The sequence below is a fragment of the Lepus europaeus genome, chromosome 4, assembly GCF_033115175.1.
Source record: "Lepus europaeus isolate LE1 chromosome 4, mLepTim1.pri, whole genome shotgun sequence".
Taxonomy (NCBI): Eukaryota; Metazoa; Chordata; class Mammalia; order Lagomorpha; family Leporidae; genus Lepus; species Lepus europaeus.
In genome coordinates this window covers 3,079,766-3,097,285 of record NC_084830.1, presented here as the reverse complement: position 1 = coordinate 3,097,285, position 17,520 = coordinate 3,079,766, and the positions used below count along the sequence as shown (strand labels likewise).

At 53.7% G+C, this 17,520-nt stretch overlaps 1 protein-coding gene across 2 annotated transcripts in view; it reads right to left on the bottom strand.

The window, feature by feature from the left end:
* TRAPPC9 (trafficking protein particle complex subunit 9) overlaps nt 1–17,520 on the bottom strand; it is a 579,880-nt gene that overhangs the window by 418,507 nt on the left and 143,853 nt on the right. For both annotated transcript variants that reach the window (XM_062187950.1, XM_062187949.1), the window contains one exon: nt 13,620–13,772. In XM_062187950.1, coding sequence (XP_062043934.1) covers nt 13,620–13,772 — 153 coding nt within the window. The remainder of the gene's footprint in view (nt 1–13,619; nt 13,773–17,520) is intronic.

Genomic DNA, 17,520 nt, shown 5'->3' with positions numbered 1-17,520 from the left:
CTCTGCCTTTCAAAAAATAAATCTTAAAAAAAAGGCTCGCCCACCGTCCCATTTCTCAGGTGCAGCCACCGTCCCTCTCCAGGACCTCCCATTCCCCAGGAGTACATGCGGAGGAAGCCAGCCCGACCGCCAAGCTTCCCGGCGTCTGCACTGCTGCCCACGGTGCATGCGCAGGACACTGCCTCTCCAGCGAGGTGACGGCCACCCCCACCCCAACCCCACAGGAGCCTCGGGAAGGAATCCTGACGACAGAGCCCTTTGCCCCTGCGTGGGGCAACAACGTGTCTGAGGCCTTTAAACCTAAACTTTAAGCCTAAACTCTCTGCCTCCCATCTCCACTGCCTGTCTCCTGTCCCCCGGGGCCCGTAATTAGAAGCTGGAGCCAGGGTACCCACCAGCACCGAGTGAGAGTTCGGCCAAGCAGCCGCAGGTGTGGCTACTTCCTATCTGGTGACGCACGATAGCCATCCCACACACTGGCCTGCGAGGGACTCAGACAACGGTACTCCCACCCCGTCACCCTGCTCCGCTACCAGTGGGGCTCCGTCTGTGACATGGAACGCCCTCCGTAAGCCCTCAGGTTGTCTCCAGAAAGATAACAGTATCACTTATAATCTACCAGACAACAAACTGGCTCCATCGTTTTCCAGCAGTGAGCAATTAGAAACTCACAGTTGAAAGTCACCACCCTGACACACGCTACCAGTGCTGACAACTGCAGGCTGAGTCCTTTCCACAGCCGTCATACTCTCTAGTGACCCCCTTGTCACAGGGCTGACCAGGCGGGGACCGTCCTGGGACCGTCCTGCTCCAGACCCAGACTCTGCCCTCTCTCCACGCAGCACTGGCTTCTGCAGAGGGGGAAGTGTGTTTCAAGACCATGAGGCACAGAAATGCTCACTGCCGCTGGGCTAGCTAGGATCTGGGGTCTGGCAGGGTGCAGTGCTAGGAGACAGACGGACAGACAGAACGGTGGTTGGTTGGTTCATTGGTTGGTTGGTTGGTTCACTGGTTGGATGGATGGATGGATGGATGGATGGATACACAAATAAAAAGAATGATGGGGGGTACAGTAGGTTAACCCTCCCCCTGTGGCGCTGGCATCCCATATGGGCGCCAGTTCTAGTCCCGGCTGCCCTTCTTCCAGTCTACCTCTCTGCTGTGGCCTGGGAAAGCAGTGGAAGATGGCAAAAGTGCTTGGGCTCCTGTACCCACATGGGAGACTGGGAAGAAGCACCTGGCTCCTGGCTTTGGATCAGCACAGTTCCAGCCGTTGCAGCCATCTGGAGAGTGAACTAATGGAAGGAAGACCTTTCTCTGTCTCTCCCTCTCACTGTCTGTAACTCTACATCTCAAATAAATAAAATCTTTTAAAAAAATTTAAAAAAGAATGATGGCATGGATGGATGGACGGATAGAAAGAACAATGGATGGATAAGATGGACGGACAGAAAGAACAATGGATGGATAAGATGGACGGACAGAAAGAACAATGGATGGATAAGATGGACGGATAGAAAGAACGCATGGATGGATGGACGGATAGAAAGAACAATGAATGGATAAGATGGACGGATAGAAAGAACGCATGGATGGATAAGATGGACGGATAGAAAGAACGCATGGATGGATAAGATGGACGGATAGAAAGAACGCATGGATGGATGGATGGATAGAAAGAACAATGGATGGATAAGATGGACGGACAGAAAGAACAATGGATGGATGGATGGATAGAAAGAACAATGGATGGATAAGATGGACGGACAGAAAGAACAATGGATGGATGGACAGAACAATGCAAAGCTGGGTGGATGGACAGAGAGAATCATGAAAGGATGGATGGATAGGACAGAATCGTGAATAGATGACAGAATGATGAATAAATAGATTTAACTTTAGATTGCTAACAATTTCTCTTTTTAAAAAGATATTTATTTATTTATTTATTTATTTATTTATTTGAAAGGCAAAGTTACAGAAAGGCAGAGGCAGAAGCAAAGAAAGAGAAATCTTCTATCCACGGTTCACTCCCCAAATGGTCACAATGCCCAGACCTGGGCCAATCCAAAGCCAGGAGCCAGGAGCTTCTTCTGGGTCTCCCATGTAGGTACAGGGGCCCAAGCACTTGGGCCATCCTCCACTGCTTTCCCAGGCCATAGCAGAGAGCTGGATCGGAAGTGGAGGAGCCAGGACTTGAACTGGTGCCCATATGGGATGCCGGCACTGCAGATGGCAGCTTTACCCGCTATGCCACACCACCGGCCCCATAGCTAATGATTTCTTACTGATTTTTTTTATTTTTAAATATCTATTTATTTATTTGAGAGACAGAGAGAAGTCTTACTCACAGGTTCACTCCCCAAATGCTCACAACAGCAAGAGGTGGGCCAGGCCAAAGCTGGGAGCCAGAAACCAAATGCAGGCAGCCTGTGTGGGCAGATGGAACCCAGCTGTTTGAGCCATCACCTGCTGCCCCTAGGCTGTGCGCTAGCAGAAAGCTGGAATGGGAGCGGAGCCAGGACTTGAGCTCAGGAACTCGGATATGGAATGTGGTGTCTTAGCCAGCTTCTTAATCACTGTGCCAAACACTCACTCCATCACACTGATTTTTTTTTCAATATTTTGTGTATTTGAAAGGCAGAGTGACAGAGACAGAGAGAAGGGATCTTTCATCTACTGGTGCAATCCACAAATTGCCACAACAGCCAGGATCGAGCCAAGCTAAGCCAGGAGGAACCCAGAACTCCACCAGGGTCTCTCACATGATTGGCAGAGAGCCAAGTGCTTGGGCCATGTCCACTGCCTTCCCAAAAGCATTAGAAGGGAGCTGTATCAGAAGCAGGTAGCCAGCACCTGAACCAACACCACAATGTCAGCCCCTTTACTGGTATTTTTAATTCAAATTCTAGACTACAAGGTTTTAACTTAACTTCTTGTATCTTCCATCAGTTACCTCCCATCTCCTGTATGAGAATCCTACTTAAAGGCCGTATTAAAATCACAGAACTGGATTCTCACAAACTTAAAGATTTACTTCATTCCACATGAAACCACCATCTCAGAATATCAATACAGTACCAACATTATCTCTAGCAAAATAATTACAGAAAACAGTTTAAAAGTCACCTTTGTCTATGTCTTCCCATACTGCCCCACCTCTTAAAGTAGCGTCGTGTACAGATATTGTCCCAGTGCTGGCCACGACGTGCCACCCTCTCCCTTCCGATCATCCCTCGGTCCTCGCCCCACAGGCAGCTGTGTGCATCCTGAGGACACTGCCTCTCCAGCGAGGTGACGGCCACCCCCACCCCAACCCCACAGGAGCCTCGGGAAGGAATCCTGAGGACAAAGCCCTTTGCCCCTGCGTGGGGCAACAACGTGTCTGAGGCTTTAGACCCGAAAGTCAGCACTGGGAAGCCCACCACCCCACTGCCTGAGCGTCCCAGCTTTGCTCCTCTACCGACTTCTGCCGAGAACCGCGGCTGCCAGGGTCCAGTGAGGATCTGACGCTATCTCATCAACCGCTGCAGTCACCCTAAAGAGCCAGCAGACTGTTCAGGTCCGAGAACGCTCCTGGACTGTCTCGGTCGCTCTGGGTCACTGTTCTCGGACAGAGAGGGCCAGATCAGAAACACAGTTCCAGGGAGCTTAAGTTTCAGAAAGTTCTCTCGCATACTAATTTTTACAGTGCTCTGGTTGCCTCCACGGTATCTCACAGCGGATGAGGCATGTATCTTATGAACATATGACATACTGTGTGTACATGATGTGTGTCGTGTGTACATGTGACATGTGTCATGTGTGCATGTGGTGTGTCTTGTGTGTATATGACATGGTTCATGTGTGCATGTGGCGTGTATCTTATGTATATATAACGTGTGTCGTATGTACGTGTGCCATGTGCCGCATGTACATATGGCATGTGTCTTGTGTGTATATTACATGTGACATGTATCATGTGCACATATGACATGTGCGTGTCAGGTCTTTTTGCTTGTTTTCTACATGCGCTGCTCTTCTCCTTAATCATTTTCCTCTTTTGATTGTTCTTTTCCTTTCTCCTTCATCTCCTCTTTATCCTAAGGTATGTTAGGTATACTCACTGAAGCCTACCACTGAAAGAAAGCTTTATCTTGTCCCTCCAATTCCTTCCCAAGTTCCAGCCCTCTCCCTTCTGAGCTGTTCCGATCTGCATTTATCTGACTCCCCGGCAGCCATGACGTCAAGCAAAGCAAAGCTCCTGCTGGAAGCACACTTGGAAGCAGCCCAGTCCTTCACACCAGGAAGCCGGACCACATCCCAGAAATTACAGGTGGTCCCAGCCCTCCCCCACGAAGACACCCTAGGAGACTCTCGTGTGCCCAGTGCCAGGTGGGCTCCACAGTCTGCTAACACTGGAGAATAAAACCTTGAGGAATTTTACCTGCTTCACCGCCAGCAAGCCCTTTGTGCACAAGAAGAGGGTTGGGGGAAGGAGAAACGGCGGGCAGAACTGGGCCCCGCTCCCTCAGAAGCCCAGTCTGAATGCAGCGTGCTGCTGAGCCACCCACCTGGCCTGTCAGCTGTGTTCTGTCCATGAAACCACGTAACCTTGCTTTCCCCGGTCTGGATGAACAGGCACTCTCAGATGCTGCCTGAGAGGTGCCCATCCATTCTAACAGAGGCCCTGCCCCAGTAAACCTCACCACCTCGCTCATGCCTCACCGTCTCCAGGACGAAGTGTCTCTTGTGTGATCCACCAGTCTTTGCTAACAGTGAGCGCATGCTGGCTACCTGGACACCGGAGTCCAAAGCTGCCCCTGGCTTTCCTGCACCTGCTTATATTTTGGGGCCCCTGATCACATACACCGCCGTGGATACTGGGTATTCCCACTCTAGTTACACAGATGCTTGCTTGGATGACGCAGAGCCACAGCCTGAGACCGTGCACCACAGTCGTCCTGATTTCCAGTCTTACACGTAAACCTCCCACGAGTCAGAGATTGCTGCGTGTTGGTCAGACTCCTGGGGAGAGCAGACGCCAGCTTCTGGGAGAAAGGCGTTCCCTCTTCCCCCAGGCTGGCTGCCGGTGTGAAAGAAGACAGATCTCACCTGAGAATTTGAAGATAAGGAAATAATTTGCTTTCTGAGAATTCATTTAGAATCAAGACATAATGGATCGCAGCAGTACTCTGCAAGCCATCATTTCCTCACGGTCTTTTACTTTGAAAAATACCAAACCTACATAAAAAATACAATAGGAACGAGGGGAAAACGTGGCGCAGCAGCTAAGCCATCACCTGGGACACCCACATCCCCATCAGAGTGCCTGGTCCAAGCCCTGGACACTGCGCTTCCAACCCTGCTTCCTACTAACACACACCCTGGGAGGCAGCAGGCACAAGTACTTGGGTTCCTGTCACTTGCATGCAAGACCTGGATTCAGTTCTAGGCTCCTGGCTTTGGCCTGACCCAGCCCTAGCTGTTGTGGGTATTTGGGGAATGGACCAGAAGATGGAGGATTCCTGGAGGATTCCTCTCTCTCTCTCTCTCTCTCTCTCTGTCTCTGTCTCTGTCTCTCTCCCCCTCCCTCCCTATCTCCCTATCTCCCTCCCTCCCCTGAAATAAAATGAAAAAAAAATTTTTTAATTACATAAAAAGAGTAAAAATAGCCATCAATCAACAATTTACCTACAACCACTGTTTTGGAACAACTCTACACTCACTTTACTTCACATTCCCAGTCTTTCCGTCTCCTGAACTACATCAAAGTTAAGTGCAGACATGATGATCTTTCACCCGTAACTACACCTGCACATGTTACCTAAGAACAAAAACATTCTGATATAATTTCACCTTCATGATCACACTCACTATATTTGTGATTAAATAGCAACATCAGGTAGTGTTCAGCATACATTAAATTTCTCCAATCGTTCCAAAAATATCTTTAACCTTTTCTTTTAATCCAGAGTACAACGGGTCTTGAGGAAGTTCATAGAAAATGAATTTTATGAAAAAAATCTATTTGTGGATTTCCATCTTTTTGCACCAAAATAAGTTTATTTTCACTCTATTTTTCCAAGAACTTTTATATGATTAAGGACAGCGTGGGCCAGTGCTGTGGCACAGCGGGTTAAAGCCCTGGCCTGAAGCACCGGCATCCCTATGGGCGCCAGTTCTAGTCCCGGCAGTTCCTCTTCAGATCCGGCTCTCTGCTATGGCCTGGGAAAGCAGTGGAGGATGGCCCAAGTCCTTGGGCCCCTGCACCCACCTGAGAAACCAGGAAGAAGGTCCTGGCTTCGGATCAGCGCAGCTCCGGCCATTGCAGCCATCTGGGGAGTGAACCAGTGGCTGGAAGATTCTCTCTCTCTGTCTCTACCTCTCTCTGTAACTCTGTCTTTCAAATAAATAAATCTTAAAAAAAAAAAAAAAAAAAGACAGTGCATAGCACTGGATTGTTCTCCCTCTTCTATCTTTAAGCATGAACAGTCTCTCCAACTGTTTCTACCAAGCAGGGATTGAAATACCAGTACCTACCTTACAGAGCTGGTGGGAGAGTGAACAGGAATCACAGGAACAAAGAGCCCAGCGCAGCCTCCTACACAGCACTAAGGTCGCCCAGCACCGTGGACTCCCCGTGGCCCACGGCATCCAGCAGCCTGCTCTCTGCTGCACTTGTTGGTGGGAGAGGGCACCTAATGGCGCCCAGCACCGTGGACTGCCCCGTGCCCCACGGCATCCAGCAGCCTGCTCTCTGCTGCACTTGTTGGTGGGAGAGGGCACCTAATGGCGCCCAGCACCGTGGACTGCCCCGTGCCCCACGGCATCCAGCAGCCTGCTCTCTGCTGCACTTGTTGGTGGGAGAGGGCACCTAATGGCGCCCAGCACCATGGACTCCCCCGTGCCCCACGGCATCCAGCAGCCTGCTCTCTGCTGCACTTGTTGGTGGGAGAGGGCACCTAATGGCGCCCAGCACCGTGGACTCCCCCGTGCCCCACGGCATCCAGCAGCCTGCTCTCTGCTGCACTTGTTGGTGGGAGAGGGCACCTAATGACGCCCAGCACCATGGACTCCCCCCGTGCCCCCACGGCATCCAGCAGCCTGCTCTCTGCTGCACTTGTTGGTGGGAGAGGGCACCTAATGGCGCCCAGCACCGTGGACTCCCCCGTGCCCCACGGCATCCAGCAGCCTGCTCTCTGCTGCACTTGTTGGTGGGAGAGGGCACCTAATGGCGCCCAGCACCGTGGACTCCCCCGTGCCCCACGGCATCCAGCAGCCTGCTCTCTGCTGCACTTGTTGGTGGGAGAGGGCACCTAATGGCGCCCAGCACCGTGGACTCCCCCGTGCCCCACGGCATCCAGCAGCCTGCTCTCTGCTGCACTTGTTGGTGGGAGAGGGCACCTAATGGCGCCCAGCACCGTGGACTCCCCCGTGCCCCACGGCATCCAGCAGCCTGCTCTCTGTTGCACTTGTTGGTGGGAGAGGGCACCTAATGGCGCCCAGCACCGTGGACTCCCCCGTGCCCCACGGCATCCAGCAGCCTGCTCTCTGCTGCACTTGTTGGTGGGAGAGGGCACCTAATGGCGCCCAGCACCGTGGACTCCCCCGTGCCCCACGGCATCCAGCAGCCTGCTCTCTGCTGCACTTGTTGGTGGGAGAGGGCACCTAATGGCGCCCAGCACCGTGGACTCCCCCGTGCCCCACGGCATCCAGCAGCCTGCTCTCTGCTGCACTTGTTGGTGGGAGAGGGCACCTAATGGCGCCCAGCACCATGGACTCCCCCGTGCCCCACGGCATCCAGCAGCCTGCTCTCTGTTGCACTTGTTGGTGGGAGAGGGCACCTAATGGCGCCCAGCACCATGGACTCCCCCGTGCCCCCACGGCATCCAGCAGCCTGTTCTCTGTTGCACTTGTTGGTGGGAGAGGGCACCTAATGGCGCCCAGCACCATGGACTCCCCCGTGCCCCACGGCATCCAGCAGCCTGCTCTCTGTTGCACTTGTTGGTGGGAGAGGGCACCTAATGACGCCCAGCACCGTGGACTTCCCCTGTGCCCCCACGGCATCCAGCAGCCTGCTCTCTGTTGCACTTGTTGGTGGGAGAGGGCACCTAATGACGCCCAGCACCGTGGACTTCCCCCGTGCCCCACGGCATCCAGCAGCCTGCTCTCTGCTGCACTTGTTGGTGGGAGAGGGCACCTAATGGCGCCCAGCACCATGGACTCCCCCGTGCCCCACGGCATCCAGCAGCCTGCTCTCTGTTGCACTTGTTGGTGGGAGAGTGCACCTAATGGCGCCCAGCACCATGGACTCCCCCGTGCCCCACGGCATCCAGCAGCCTGCTCTCTGCTGCACTTGTTGGTGGGAGAGGGCACCTAATGGCGCCCAGCACCATGGACTCCCCCGTGCCCCACGGCATCCAGCAGCCTGTTCTCTGTTGCAAACAGCAACACCTCATTCCAGGAGCCCAAGTTCGTGTGAGTCCTTGCCAGGGAGCAAACGGGGCCCACATGTGCTCCCCAGTTAGATGCTTCTGAGAGGAGCAGGCTGAGAGCCACCGCAGGGTCAGCTCCTGCTCCCAGGAGGCCACAGACGAGCCTCTGCCCTCGAGCCTGCAGCTGTCCCTAGACGAGGGCTTCACGGTGGCCTCGTGACTGCACAGGAGGAACTGCAAATGACAATTCACAGCCTGGCCCAAAATCCCCAAGGGCCCTGGGTGTCCGCCTTGCTCCCCCATGACACTGGCCTGCTCTGCCTTCCCTGTGCAGTCAGCCTTGGGCGTCTGTTAACCATGGTCAGCAAGGAGGGCATCACACACACACATGTCCTGTCCCACGTATGTACGTGGCTCCCTCATAGCATTCACAAACCACAGGGGATCCAGCATGCTAGTTCTGATTTGCTTTTATCTCAAAAGACAGAGGAAGGTGTTCCCACAGGTGAGCCACACACTGCCACTTCACTCTCCACTTGGGATGGCAGAGGGACACCACCAAGCAGGTCAGCGTCGAACACTGAAGGTGCCACCAGAACCCACACAGCTCACATGTCCACGGGAAGCTTGTATGACACGACACGGGTGGTACTGCCCCCCGCTGCTCACAGACAATCCCCACTGGGAGCCTGACTGCCGAGCCTGCCCAGGACAGGCATCTGCCCAGGTTCCCGGCACCTGCCCAACTCCCTTATGGAGAACTCGGGATCTGTTTACCCTCTGCCCACTGAGAGGAACACACAGTGCAGCGGCACAGAGCACCGCACAAACACGAGAAAATCCACTGCATCTGACGCTTGAAGCCTGGTAAGACGTCCCCTTGACTGTCCCTGTTGCTAACGCGCCTAGTGCTAAGCCTGCTTGTGCACGACATAAAGAGAGTGTTTTCTTAAGCACCAGCACCAGACAAAGGAACTTCCCGATGGTTCGTCAAACACTGCAGAGAGACAGCAAAGTCTATGCAGGCTGCCATGGACTGAACTTTCTGTCCCTCTACAATCTATGTGCTGAGCCCTGGACCCCAAGGCAAGGGCATGAGGAGGCAAGGCCGTTGGGAGGTGGCCGGGGTGGCTGAGCTCAGGACGGTGGGGTCTCCCCCTGATAAGAAGAGGTAGAGGGCCGGCGCCGTGGCAGACTCTGTAAATCCTCCACCTGCAGCACCAGAATCCCATATGGGCGCCAGGTTCTAGTCCCGATTGCTCCTCTTCCAGGCCAGCTCTCTGCTGTGGCCCAGGAGGGCAGTGGAGGATGGCCCAGGTGCTTGGGCCCTGCACCTGCATGGGAGACCAGGAAGAAGCACCTGGCTCCTAGCTTCGGATCGGCGTAGCTCCAGCCGTAGTGGCCACTGTGGGGGTGAACCAACGGAAGGAAGACCTTTCTCGCTATCTCTCCCTCTCACTGTCTGTAACTCTACCTCAAATAAATAAATAAATAAAACTTAAAAAAAAAAAGAAGAGGCAGAAACACCAGAGTTCCCCTCGGCCTCCTCCGTTGAGGACACAGCAAGCAGGAATCCCACTCTGCCGGCCTGTGGGCCCGGCCTCCCCAGTCTGCAGACGTGAGAAAGCAATTTCTGCTGCCTGAGCCATGCGTCCTGCGGTGTTGTGCTCCAGCAGCCCCAGCTGCCCAACGTGGAGTAGCAGGAGAGACCCCAACAAGCTCCCTGCTACAGGAAAGCAGGCGACACGGCCGTGCAGGAGCTGAGCCACACACGCACGGATCAGAACTCTGAGATCTTCAACAACTCCCCAGAGAAGCTGGGGAATCCTGAGGGGCACATGCTCACAAGAAAGAACAGGAACACAACCCAGAACCCACACACTAGGGGAGGAGCAGGACAAAGAGGCCCCGCTGATGATCCACGCCACAAGACACAAAGCCCTTTGCCTGTCACAGCCAGAGCACTGGGAACACAGGACAGAACGAGACAGGTGCCACGCACCTTCTAAAGGCTGGCATCTGGCCTCGTGCTTAGGACACCCATGTCACACGTCAGGGCTCGGGCTCCTGACTCCAGCTTCCTGCCAGGGCAGACCCTGGGAAGCAGTGGTGATGGCTCAAATAACTGGGTTCTTGCCACCAATGTCGGAGACCTGGATTGAGTTCCTGATTCCTAGTTTCAGCCCTGGGGCCATTGGGGACATTATGGGAGTGAATTAGAAAATGGGAGATCCCTCTCCTACTCCCTCCCTCCCTCCCTCCCTCTCTCTCTCTCTCTCTCTCTCTGTCTCTCTCTCTCAGCCTCCTTTGCCTTTCAAATAAAATGAAAATAAATTAAAATTAAATGCCTGTGATAGTGGTTTGTGCTAGAGACTTGATATCTATATACGTACACATTCACACATACATAAGCACATATCCCAGTAAGTAAATAAATAAATAAATTCTTGATCATAAGACCCAAAACTCTAAAACGACTAGAGGAAAGCAGAGGGACATTGGTCCAAGCAGTAATCTCTTGCATGTGACCCCAAAGGCGTGGGCGACAAAAGCGAAAACAGACATATGAGACTGCATACAAGAAAATCCTTCTCCAAGCAAAGGGAACAAGTAACAGAGTAGAGAACTGACCCACACACTGGGAGAGGACATTTGAAATCATTTATCAGGTGAGGGGCTGCTATCTAAATACAAAGAACTCGAATGAATCCGTATCAAGAGAACAAACAGCCCCTGAATGGACGTTTCTGGAAAGAAGACATACAAGTAACCATCGCCAATGATCAGAGAAATGCAAATCAAAGTCACAACGGAGAGGCCAGGGCTGTGACGCAGCGGGTAAGCTGCCACCTGACGCGGACATCCCACATGGGCACTGGTTTTTGGCCCACTCGCTCCACTTCCGATCCAGCTCCCCGCTTATGACCTGGGAAAAGCAGTGGAGGACGGCCCACGTGTTTGGGCCCCTGCATCCTGATGAAGCTCCTGGCTCCCGGCTTCGGGATAGCTCTGGCCGTTGTGGCCATCTGGGGAGCAAACCAGCAGATGATAGAGTCCTCGCTCTGTCACTCCCTCTCACTGTAACTCTAACTTTCAAACATATAAATCTTTAAAATAAATAAATAAAAATAAAACCACAATAAGTATCAAGTCACTCCACTAGACTGGCTATTACCAAAAGACCAGGCCACAGGTGCAGGTGAGAATGTGGAGAAACAGGGATCTGGCACACTTCTGATGGGAATGTCAGTCAGTACAGCATGTTGAAAACGAGCATGGAGGGTCCCTAAAAGCTAAAAACAACTCAAACTCTCCCACGACCCCGCCAGCCCACATCTGGATTTATGTACATGTGCATAAAGTATATATGTACATGGGTGTAATGTGTGTGTGTACATGTGTGCGATATCTGTATGTGACATGTATATGTGTGGTGTGTATGTGTACATGTGTGCGATGTCCATATGTGACATGTATATGTGTGTTATGTATGTGTACATATGTGCATGTACATGTGTGTGATGTCTGTATGTGACATGTATATGCGTGGTATGTATGTGTACATGTGTGCAGTATGTACATGTGAGTGTGACGTGGTATATACACGAATACATATGTGTATATGGCAGAGCCATGTCTGCACTCACATGTCCACTGCAGCACAGCTCACCACAGCCAAGACAATGGAAACGCATGAATGCCCCTTGGCAGGTGAACGGACAAGGAATGGGAGCTGCAGCGCACCCAGAAATACCCAGACCAAAACACCCACAGGAGGGTCTGTCATTTGCAGCATGTTCATGGAGACAAAAGTCACGCACTGTATACGAGGACTCCAAAGTCCTTAAAACACAGGACTGAAATGTTCTTACTGGGCTGGTATTACAGCACGGGGGTGAAGTCACCTGCCACACACAATTGAGACCTGGATGGAGTTCAAGGTTCCTGGCTTCTCCAGGCACAGTCCCAGCCATTGTGGCTATTTGGGGAGTGAACCAGCGGATGGAAGATCTTTCTTCTCTCCCTCTCTGTGTGTTTGTGTGTGTGTATGCACGGATACACGTCCCTGTGTGTGTCTCCCTCACCCCACACCCGTAACTGCCCTTCAAGTAAATAAATAAATCTTAAAAAACAAAAAGAAAAGAAGAGGAAGAAACCCCAGAGAGCTGATATGTCTCCATCTCCTGAGAACACAGCAAGCAGATGGCCGCCCTCACCAGGAGCCACCATGCCAGCACCTGGGTCGGACTTGCAGTGCTGAGAACCATCAGAAAACCAATGCCTGGCCGGCGCCGCGGCTCACTAGGCTAATCCTCCGCCTTGCAGCGCCGGCACACCGGGTTCTAGTCCCGGTCGGGGCACCAATCCTGTCCCGGTTGCCCCTCTTCCAGGCCAGCTCTCTGCTGTGGCCAGGGAGTGCAGTGGAGGATGGCCCAAGTGTTTGGGCCCTGCACCCCATGGGAGACCAGGAGAAGCACCTGACTCCTGCCATCGGATCAGCGCGGTGCACCGGCCACAGCGTGCCCGCCTCAGCGGCCATTGGAGCAAAGGAAGACCTTTCTCTCTGTCTCTCTCACTGTCCACTCTGCCTGTCAAAAAAAAAAAAAAAAGAAGAAAGGAAGGAAGGAAGGGAAAGGGAAAGGGAAAGGGAAAGGGAAAGGGAAAGGGAAAGGGAAAGGGAAAGGGAAAGGGAAAGGGAAGGAAAGAAAAGAAAACCAATGCCTGTGGTCGGGCCAGGCCAGGTGTGGGGTTTTGATACAGCAGCCTGAGCTGACTAACACACCCCCAGGGCCTCCAGAAGAGCATGTGATAACCTGAGACAGCTAACCCCACGCGGCCAGGCCTGGTGCTGCAGCAGGTACACACTGCCCCCGGCTCCGTCTCCTTACTGGCATCACCAGATGGGAGAACTCCTTCATCACCACTCTGTGTCCCACCGACACAGCAGCTACACTTGGGGGAAAAAATCACAGCATTCCACTCCCTTAGGACGACCTCCTAGCACATCAGGACAAGGCAGTCAAGAGTGGGCATTGAGAAACTGTCTCTATAATGTGCCTGCAATAAGCCATGCTGCTAACAAAGTGCCGGGGCGAGGTCTCAGATGGACGAGTCACATGGCCGGAGCCGGGCGCCACGGAGAGCTGGCTACAACACACAGCTGGGAGCAGGTGAGCTCTCGGAAACGAGGGAGCCGCTTACCGTCACTCAGGTCCTGCAGGAGGCCCTCCTGGCAGGAGAAGTCCAGGCTCGCTTTGATGGTGACAGTGAAGGTGGCCGCCTGCCCAGGCTGCAGGGGGAACTGGGCGAGGGTTTCTTCCAGCTTCCAGCTCAGGAAGTCGCCGTACAGTTTCTCTGCAATGATAACAACAACAGTGATGTTGATGGTGATGGCAGAGCAGAGGCACAATGAGACTGACACCAACCCGGCTGGGAAATTCTGGCACACATTCAAAAACAAAGGCGAGAACCATTCAAGATGTCAGAGAGCAAAGTCCCAGGAAAAGTCCTGAATCAGAAGAGGCCATGAGGCACAAAGAGGAGAGAGAATGCGTCATGCCCGGGCATGGGCCCCCAGCCAGGCCACCATCCCTCCTGGGGTGAAGGCCTGTGGCTCTGGCAAGTGAAGCTAAGTTTCCCCACCATGAACATTTTCTGTATTGTGTTGCTGTGAGGGAAACAGACCCACGTTAAGCAGGGACACCACTTAAGAAAAAGGAATCCAGAATCAGAAACACACAGCTAAGAGCAGAGCCTCAGGCAGGGCCGGTGAGGAAGCAGCCTTGGGCCTGGAGCACCGTGCAGAATGGTAAATCCTCAGAGCAGAGGTTTGTCTGCAGACAGCATGGGGGCTACGGCCACTGCATCGGGGCTGGTGCAGAAGCTGCCCACAGTGACCTCTGCAGAGAACGGGGCAGGGGGGCATCATCACTGCATCGGGGCTGGTGCAGAGGCTGCACAGGTGACCTCTGGGGGGGGGGGGCATAGTCACTGCATCGGGGCTGGTGCAGAGGCTACACACGGTGACCTCTGCAGAGAACGGGGCAGGGGGGCATCATCACTGCATCGGGGCTGGTGCAGAGGCTGCACAGGTGACCTCTGGGGCGGGGGGGGCATCGTCACTGCATCGGGGCTGGTGCACAAGCTGTGCACGGTGACCTCTGGGGGGGGGGGGCATCGTCACTGCATCGGGGCTGGTGCAGAGGCTACACACGGTGACCTCTGCAGAGAACGGGGGAGGGGGGCATCGTCACTGCATCAGGGCTGGTGCAGAGGCTACACAGGTGACCTCTTCGGGGGGAGGGGGGCATCGTCACTGCATCGGAGCTGGTGCAGAAGCTGCCCACGGTGACCTCTGCAGAGAAGGGGGGGACATCATCACCAACAGCAAGGCACCCTATGGAAGGACAGGAAGAGACACAGAGGACACCCAGTGTGGCCTGGGAAGCGGCCATCCCTCCTTCGTTGACAACTGGGAGCAAGAGGCAAGACATCCAACCAAGGCCCAGTATTCTACACCTGGCTGCGCCACAAGGTCCCCTTCCAACTCTGCTCCACTGAGAGGCTCCCAGCCCCACTGCCCTCCTGCTCACAGGGGCAAGCACAGCGGCCGCACAGCCCTGAGCAGTGGAGTCCAGCGTGCGGCCAGCCAGCAGCAGAACCACACAGACACACCGATCACCTGCAGGGTGGGTCGGTCGTGGCTCCCGGGCAGTGCACTGCAGAGCCCAGGGTCCAGGTATGGAGCACGAGGAAACCTCCCAGAGAGACTTGAGGGGAAGAGGAGAAGCCAGGGATGGTTAGGAGGAGGAGGATTCTGGACTTGTGCTGTGTCCAGCACGATCTCGGCGTGCGGCGCAGCTTAACAGACGTCACGCTCAAAACCGCCTTCACACACTGGCTTTGTGGCCTGCCTCCGGTGTAGCCACAGCACGTGGGGACTTCAGATGTTCACAGTAGCTATCCTTGGTGGCCACGGCACTGCCCTAGCCCTCAAAGATTGCTGAAGCCTGTGTGTGTTCCTACTCCCCAGTCTGCACTGCAGCCCTGAGGTCCAAACTGCCCCGGGACACCTGCTCTGGTGTTATGAACAGATGTTATGCCATTCCCCCGCACCACGCATGGAATCGAGACCCTCCAGTGACCCAGAAAGTCTACAAACATATTACGTGGATTTTAATGAACTCCACTTTTTCGCTTTTCAGCCCAGTCAATCCATTCAGGAAGGGAACGGGTAAGAACACCAGGTGACAGAGAGCCAAGGGGGCCCTGCTTGCTGGGGCCAGTTCCAAGGCCCCAAGAACACAGGAAATGCAGGCTGACCACCTCCACGGCCTGTGCATGAGCCAACCAGCAGCGGCCCCATTCCTGAGCGCTTCCCCTGTCAGACAAGACACCAAGGCCTTGCAAAACTTCACGTCCCAACATCTCCCCCAAGCTGTCTCTAGAGCACAGTCCATCAACGGCAGCCACTGTGTCAGCTGCCTGATTCACGCAGCAGGGGATGGGCAGGAAGCACGGGCAGGCTCTGAGCGAGCGCACGGCAATGGGAGGAGTGGACACTGAGGTGCCTCGGGAGGGCACTCTGGCCCACATGCCGCCAGCTCCCCTCCACCAGCACAGCCTGCTGCCTGTGTGGAGAGGGCCAGGCCCACTGTCCCCACAGTGGGGTCCCACCTGTCCTTCACAGCCCCACTCACAGGCTGCATTCCTGTGGGCCTTGTCCCCCCCAACACACACACATATACACAACCCTTCCACGGCCCGACAAGTAGGACGCTATATCCAAGGGACTCATTCTCCCACCAATCATTCAATTAATGGAAGGCACCAGCCCCACCACTGAGGCCCAGCACCTGCCTGGAGAGGCAGGCACTGTGAGGGTAGGAGCACCTGCTTCAGGACAGGGCACCTGGGCTCACCTGCCAGCACTGGCTGCGTGTCCTAGGTGAGCCACCACACTTCCGTGTCTGTCAGTTTAGCCATCTGTAAGATGGGCTGTCGTGCCAGGTCAACGAGGTAATGGAAGCCAAGTGCTTGGAACACAACCCGGACTAGAACAGCACTTGGCCAGTGTGAGTGATTCCTCCCGTGCCTCAAAAACCCCTCTCTCTTGTCCTAAGTGAGTAGTCCCTCCCCAGGGCCACGTGAGGATGAGCTAGCCCTGAAGTCAGCAGACGCTCTAGCACTAGCTGCCACCAGAGTTCCGCCCCTCCAGCCGTGAACAGGACCTGGCACAGGGGAGCAGACAATAGTGACAATAGCGTGGGCCAAGTCACCGTGTTCAGTTTATAATTAGAATAGATGGAAACAAGTTACACGAGAAAAAAAAAAAAAAACAGGATGCCACACTGAACGTACAATGTAATTCCAAATGTATACAAGTACTCAAGTAGAAAAAAATGAAAACATATCTGTACACTAATATTAGTTTGCTAATATTAGTCATGGGATCATGGGTAATTTCAAATGGTTTTGTAGTTGTTGAATTTTCTGCAATGAGTTTTATCATGTTTTTATAAAGAAATACACAAAGGATACTTCAAGAAGTTCACAGAAAATAGAATTAAAGGGTAAGTTTATTTTGATGCCAAAAAAAGATGGAAATCCTTGCATATGAGGAAACTTCAAACCGTTCATGAGAAATGTACATTATGAATAAAGCATGCATGGATTTCAAAAACGTTTGGCACCAAAATAAATTACTTTTAGTTCTGTTCTTCCATGAGCTTTGGGAAGTCCCCTTGAGCCTGCGTGCGCGCACACATACACACACACACACACACTTGTATAAACCCGTGCTAACAGCTCTAAGTCTAGGCCCCTGCCCCCTACCCTGGTTTCATGCAGGGAGAAGCCCTGTGGGTCCAGCCTACATGTCCACACATAAGACAACCACACCAAGGCCTGTGGCCCACCCGACAGAGAGAGATGGGTTCCGAGCCAATGCAGATGCCCTCATGGTGCCCCCGCTGTGGCCAGGCAGTAATGTTTCCTGATGACAAGGGCAGCAAGTCACAGGGACTGTGTGTCCCCAAGTCCCCGGCTCGTCTCAGCCAGCCGAGTAAACGTCCCTGGGGCAGCGGATTAACTCTGTGGCAGC